The 7,920-nt window shown below is 35.3% G+C and overlaps 1 protein-coding gene across 1 annotated transcript in view; it reads right to left on the bottom strand.

Moving 5' to 3' along the window:
• The window catches only part of LOC139116114 (proton-coupled zinc antiporter SLC30A2-like), a 68,604-nt gene extending 66,589 nt beyond the window's left edge, over positions 1-2,015 (bottom strand). Inside the window, 1 exon segment of the mRNA XM_070678659.1 lies at positions 1,869-2,015. Coding sequence (XP_070534760.1) covers positions 1,869-1,996 — 128 coding nt within the window. The 5' untranslated portion in view covers positions 1,997-2,015.
• Positions 2,016-7,920: the final 5,905 nt, after the last annotated feature.

The following is a 7,920-nucleotide window of genomic DNA, read 5'->3' on the forward strand; positions in this document are numbered from 1 at the left end:
TGTTAGGTGGTGACGAAGTATACGGCTTTCAATTATCGTCCCATGATTTCCGGTATGCTCGTCATGTGTAAAAACTTGACAGATTAATTTGTGTAGTCAAAACACGTGAAGGGGATAGACGGGCAGGCATCCATTCATGGACGGTATTTTATGATCCGATCGATAACATTCGCGATTGAAATAGTCTTTTGATGAGGTGATTCAGTCTCATCGCAAAACGGGTCGCCGTACATGAGAGACAACAGGTCACTCAGAAGTAAAAACAGGAAAAAGAAACAAAAATATGACCCTGTGTTTGTGTGCGTATCTTGCTAATTTAACGTTGTTATTTTCGGTGTACATTTCCCAATCTTTGTGACTTACGTTTGTCGTCATCGCCGTCGGTCACGTGACCGTACTACATATGGGGAATAACAGTCACTTTATAATACTTCTAGAAAACCAGACGACGGGACAATGTATCACATAATATAAATGGGTTCCAAGACTCTCATATTATTAAAACGTAAGCGAGTTGAGAACCAAAGTTTCAATGACGTACAACCTGTCTTGGTGGCCGCCTTTGAGTGAGGTCACCTCTCTATATTCGTCACAATCAGGCAATCCCTTGAGATTTCACATGTTACAGAGTGACACTTTACAGAGCAGAAACCTCTGTTATCTGGACATTAGTTACCTGTAAATGCTCTCCTGCTAATATGGTATACGCACTGTACTGCGGATCAGACAGCATTTCATACGAAATTACGAAATATTTGGACGCTGGAACCAACAAAAATGGACCTTGTTTTCGAGTCTTTTTTCATAAATGTTGTGTCAGAAGTGAAATATCATAGAATAAAAATAACACGATTTATCACAATCATGATACTTCATGTTGTGATGTTTTGCAGAATTAGTGTTGAAGTTTACCTTATATCGGTCGGCTGTTGTTATTTTTAATTTCAATGTTCCCTTTATCAACGACGAAAAAATTATACCTTACCCGCCCCGTTACAAAAAAGTGTCCACATGTAACTTCTGTTCCAGTGACTTAGAAGATTATTATGTATAGATTTAGTGAACTACCTTAGTCTAATAATATTTAATCCGTAACTCTTTGAATGCAAAACTCATATAGGTGCCATTTTAAATAATATTTCCATTGCAAATGTGAATTATTTTATTTTCTACATTGAAGGGCATACATAATCACACGATGCGGGCAAATAATAAACGCCAGCAACTTTGCATTTCTGCAAATGTCTAAATACGGATCGCGTCGAACGTTTATTTAGCTGAGGAGCTACAATAAGCTACAATATTTTGTTGGAGTTGTAATACATTAATTATCCATCTGCATTTACGACAATTAATGTAAAATAAATATAATGGAAGGTGTTTTATTTTTGAAATCGCTTATGATCATTGAAATTTATCGTTATTTTTGAGGAGTGTTGTAATTTACCGTATTTCGCATTTTAGATACATGTTCCGGTAACAAAGTAACCCAAAACACTCTGACGGACAGGGAAGTACTAGCTAATGACACTATCTTCGTCCTTGCGAACCAAGTTAAAAAAAATTATATGAATACAAAACCCTGTCACTATAGGTTGATTAATTAGAAAGACTCATTTACAGTCAGCACGCTTTGTATAGATATGCTTCATAGATTAAGTCTGACCCGACTTCATACGTCACTGTCCTCTTTCAGAGTCGATATTTGAGAAAGCAATGGTAACTCTTGACTTTGGCCGCTAAGGCAAAACGGGAGTTACATTATAACTTATATTTTCTCGTCCCAACTAACGTGTTTAAGCTGAGAACGGAAGCTTTCCCCAGTGTCGTTCCATTTCATTATACGAGGATAAATGTATCTGTATTACCTGTTGTATTTATCCCTGAAGAACATTTTCAGAGAGAATTCCTGTTTTCCCTGGTTGCTCTCAACGCTGGTGGGATCTTGAAGGGGGTTGTTAGTACCGTAGATCCGGCCATCCTGTCCCGGCAACATCTTCCTCCTAGTTTCGCCGCTGTCTGTCGGCAAACTCAGGCAGCAACACGAGCCTTGAGCTGGCGAGTGTAGTTGGCGTGATGGAATGATCGTACTCGACTCAATGGAGTGGAGTCAATCTAAATAATTAAGTTGTATAGTATCTCAAGGGGTCCACTGTCCTATATAATTGATAAAACAACACTTAAGAGGAAAACGAGCGTCAGCGATATTCGGGGTTGTCACTCCTATACGACGAGGTCACGTGATTACAAACTAATCTTCAAATAAGGGTGGTTGTCATTACTATGAGTGGATTTGTCGTTTGAAATTCATCTTTATCCATTTTCGTTGTAAATTGAATTCAAATGAAATTACTCTATAACCGGAACACAAATGAAACAAACACGATAAATGAAAGGTGATTAAGTGGCTTTACACGTCATCACTCCAGCAAACAGTGGGAGGCACACGTCTGTTGTATTCAACGCGAACTCACTGAACAAAAATCTAAACCGAGGCTTCGGTTGCTACAACTTACTAATAATAGTAATATTGGTATTGTACTTAACGATAGAACAACCAGTTTATAACCTGAGTCTACCATTATGCCAAAAATGCTTGACTGGTGTCATGAAATTTATAAATTTATTAAAGACAGATATAAGACGATACAAATAGGAATTGGTTTATGATCATGCTGTATGAGAATTTAAAGAACTTGATGTCGAAATAAATGGCTTGGAAATAAGTTGAACACCAAATATTTTGATCAGATATATAAATTATAATATTCAGTCCATTATATTCAGTGCTTTTTCTGATTCATTCGTTTATTTTATTATATATCCTGATGAAGTACGATGAAACAAACGAAAAGCCGTAATAAAACAATTTAGTTTGAAGTGAAGGATATAGTGTCATACAGTTTGTGTGCTGCCTGACAACTAATTTCAAATTATATATATATATATATATATATATATATATATATATATATATATATATATATATATACATATATTTAAAGACACCTATAAGACGATATCAAGAGAAATTGTTTAAAAATTAGTTTAAAATTTATGAGTTGTTCTATCCTTTGATGGGAGAGTTATCGACATATTAAAAAAATATTTTTTGAAAACGTATCTGGTCACACAAGTAGTTTTAATGTCAGATATTCATCTTTATGTCAGAGAATAATAGCAACACTGATGTTGGCGAATACAGTGATTCAATCACAAGTAAAGCATCGGCAAGTAGCTTTTCAATTATTTTTTATCTCAATATTTTCACAAAAAATAGTAACTCCTGTACCACAACGTTATTTTCAGTATATTGAATTTCAAATTCAGTTCTATGAATTATTACAAGCTCTTTTATACAAGCCACGTGGTAATGATCTGTGTGATATGATAGTATTTCCTCTGACTTATTGCGTCACAGCACATTTGACCTTGGCATTTCGGATTTGACGATATTGTTTGCCCATGTAACAGACTTGTCGTAATTCTGATATCAAGTAGGCACGGGTGATGCATTCTTGTGTAAATCGGCAACAGCTGTATAATCTATGCAGATATCAAATTTCTAAACATGAATTTTACATGGAAATTTAGGCGCTTTAGAGTATGAATATCCGCGATTAGAGACATTAACGTTAAATTTATAGTTATTATAGCGTTTTACTACACCTTCGCAATCGTTCAAAAATAACGCTGCCAGTAAAACCTAAAGAAATTTCGAAATTCGAAATATCCTTTATATCTCATATCTTTGTTTGAATTATTGTTAAAAGTTACTTCAATGAAGTCACCCTCTTCCATTTTCGCACGAAGTACTATGTCCATAACGTTATTCTATAAAGGACTATAGAGGAGCTCTCCGGTGCAAATGCAGTCATTGTTTTCATATTGAAGTCGTTATAGATTCATTCCGGAAACTATTAAGGAAGACTGCGCCTTTTGGGGACAGATATTCGGACTCTCAAATGTTTTCATACGTTTTTGGTCTACCGCTTGTAGGGGCTCATTTTAAAGCTCTTGGAGTAAGAAAAATCTTCACCGTCTTAGTTTTTCAAAAATTTATTTTTCTCCATAGAGTTAACACGGGGGTGGCCGCCATTTTAAATGTCAAGTATCGGTATACGATGGGTAATTTATTTCTCCATTGCAAACTTCGTGACCCTGACTTTTATCCTTGATTCGTGAGAGAATAATGATTAAAAAGTGACATTGAGGAAAGTTTGGGCAAAGGTTTTTATGTCTTTTTACTTTGTAGAGGCGCATACTACCTTGATGGGAAGTTCCCATCACTCGCAGAATCCACTTGTTAGCGGATACTAATTGATTTATATATCTAGAAATTTCGTTTTTAATATAGAAATTTTGATCTTATTTGATAGCTGCACAACGATGCTAAATCTCCATTTCAATGAAGGTCTAAGTGTGTGTAGTTTTAAAAAGTCAGAAAAAGAAACCTTCGCAACTCTTTTATCAAAGAACACCATAGCACAACAAAAGAGTTTTCGCTGTTTCCAAAATACAAATACATTCGTCAACCTGTATATTTCATGATTCAGCCATTTTCGAACAGAGAACATCGTTAACTATTATTTCTAATATCAAGTTATAGATAATTTGTCGATCGCACAATATTACAAATATGCAATATTAAACATTTTTACTTTACGATAACATCTCATTAATATTACATTTACATGATGACATCGCTTTTTAATTTACTTTGCATTTACATATAAATTAATAACTTTGAGATAATTAAAATCATGGGACAATAGTGACTAAAATATCGCAAATATTTGAGTCACTAATTGGTCAGTATTGACTTTGTTGTATATCAGGTGGTCGTGAAAAATAATTTGTGATAGTATTTGTACTGAGGGAATATAGGCTAAATTTGGATTTTCATTAAAATAATTGGACAGGGGGATAGGGTATTTTCAGGACGGGTTGATAAAACAAACAAAATGTCAACACGTTGATTATCTTTCTGGTCCCTTGCGTCTCTTAGAATGCAGTATATTGGTTAAAATATACTCTTTTCCAGGAGGAAAAAATTATAATATCAGAGTTTAAAGTCAATTATCAGCGGATTATTAGCTGATTTCAAAAATGTTAGTCACGTGATCAGGCGAGAGTAGGAATTTTCAAAGCAACCATTAAGATAACGACTCACTCGCGCCCTCCCAGCAACAAAACACTACGTGAGGGAGTAAATTTGATCGTTAGTGTCAACAGAGTCACATACTAAGAGTTAATAACCTGGAATCTCAGCAGATAATTGGAACAGTAACTATTCGGTAATTCTGTAGACTATTACATGCCAAGTAATTTTGCCTTCACAATGTTTGCTGTCCGTATTTATTCTTGAACACAACATTAAGTGACAGATATCATGAACAATACTTTAATCTCAACAACTGCTGTGAGAAGTCTCAAAGCCAGTAATCTCAAGATTGTTTATTCTCTCTTTTCATTGCAATCCTTTTTTGTAGACCCCTAAATCTCTATCGTTACAATAGGGTGGCCTGACCTGTATAAAAGACCATGGGGTTAAATTGATGGTTAGACCTGTCTACAGGACTATGGGGTTAAATTGATGGTTAGATAGATCTGTATACAGGACTGTGGGGTCAAATTGTGAGAGTTTACGGGACTGGTTCATTCATCGACACGTTTGGATGCGAGAGCTGATTTACCAGCCAATCTACAGTCACCTGTCCGAACGATAGTATGCTGTGAAGTGATAGACCCATGGGAAGCATGGGTAATTCTTCATACTGCCAACACTTGATGACGAATCTGCGAAAAAGCTTATCAATAAAGCGACGAAACGGAAGCTTCATTACGTTTATAAAGTATCTAGTCTATAATAATGCTCAGTTTCCAGCTTTTAGACTATTCCCTGTTGAAAACGAAGAATTCGCCGTGAACCGTCTATTTCTAAAGTACCATTCATGTGTCAAACTTTCAATTTCCCTTTGACATTAACTTTTCATTCGCTTATACACTAGGACTTGACAAAAGCCACTCTATTGGAGCATAAGAATGTCGATGACAAATGGTGACATCACTATAGTACATATATATCCCAGCACACTTTGCATCGACAGCCAACTTTTTCAATCATCGGCTCCCAAATAAATAATGCGATTTATTGTACCGAGATCACGCGAACCTTTGAACAACATTAAATGCCAGCAGAGGTGTGATAAAGTTGCAGTCTCCGGTTAAAAGCCGTAGAGGCGATATCGCTAAAATAGTAAAGGTTGTGTTCATTCGTTTATCAGCGCCAGATAGATATAGATTTGATATCGATGTACTCAAGGATCGAACTCGTCAGAAGAAACAAAAATAAAACTTTGAGAGAAAAAAATGGAAGAGAGATGGGAAAGATATATGGAAATAAAGTAAGAGAAAAGAAAGACAACGAACTAAAAAACGAATGAAGGATGATTGATCGAGCAATGAAATAATTGAAGCGTTTTCTGTGAAACTACAATAGAATCGACAATTTATATCGGACATAGAAGACGGTACAGTGTTGATGGAACAGCATGCAAGGCTTTGTAAGTTATGCACAAAGAGGGCAATAGAAGACGAATACTGCTGTGTTTTAGAGTATCCAGTATCTGCTAAAGAAGGAAAACAATACTGAGCTGATGACTTTACGTTGAGTCAAATTTCTATAATTTTGTGAACTTAGTGGCACATCAAGTATTTTTATTTTCATGTAAGACGTTTCAAAGCATCGAACGATATCACGAAGTTGGCAAACCTGAAATCTTATTGTATGGATCCGATGGATATATTAATATGTGTTTTGAAATATGTCTTTATTCTTTTTCCTGTTTATGAATATATATTCTCGAAAACATCCATGTTTTTGTCACAACTTACTTTATGTAAACTCCGCTTGCATATGCTGGAGACCGTAAAACAAATTGGATTGAAACTGATATTAAACTGAGAAAATAATAAATTCAAATGATAACTCTAGATTGTACCATTACTGTTTACTTTTTGATTAGACAATACACTAGCAAAACCAGCTCTATTTTTAGGTGTTGCACATGTAAGTTTTGCCCAGCAAGCATGGTCAAACTTTGACTGAATAAAGGGAGCATCTACAGTGCCGAATAGAGCGAATGTACCCTTAAAACGTTATTTCAGACTATAAGTCATTTTCTTTTTAACCTAACAATAACGAAATTTTTTCAGCAAATATAAGTTGCGAAAATCTTTATATCGACGAGCCGATGTCAAGCAAGCCGAGATTTCACAGTCTTTTTTTGATCAATTAAGCCTAAACATAGAAATTCCTTTCACTATTTATAATTGTAAAAAGCTTCTAATAGGTGATCTTGTATATAACGTTGAGAGGTTGGCTACGAATGCTCAAACGATATCAGGATGAAACGTAAGAACATGGAATACAATTTTTACTTCATGAAGTTCCAATTAGTAAAGTGTTACTATCCTGGCATCACTTTTGCAACATTGGCACTCACACTTCTCAAGTTCCTCTGAGAAACCTTACAGTGTGCATGCAATACACCGAATGATATGTTCTATGTTTTGACGCGTACGTTGATAGAGGCACCCTGACAGTCAGTGAACTTAAAAGACTAATGCTTGTGTGTCTGATGTATAGATATTGTTACATAAAAGCCATGGTGCAATATGAAAAATTAGTGCGCTAGTGACAGTAATTTTGATATTTTTTCACTATTTTTTGTATGTCAACGAATGTTTCCTGTTCTACTCCTCAAAGCATGTTGAGATACACGGTATTCAGCTTGTCAACATAGCCTATTCATGTGTTGATTTGCCTCGTGAATTTCGGTTTTGATTAGAATTCAACAATGACAGTGCATTTTACACGTATGAACGTTGTAGTAGAAGTTTCAACATGCTTTTGGG

Source organism: Ptychodera flava, chromosome 17 (assembly GCF_041260155.1).
Source record: "Ptychodera flava strain L36383 chromosome 17, AS_Pfla_20210202, whole genome shotgun sequence".
Classification (NCBI taxonomy): Eukaryota; Metazoa; Hemichordata; class Enteropneusta; family Ptychoderidae; genus Ptychodera; species Ptychodera flava.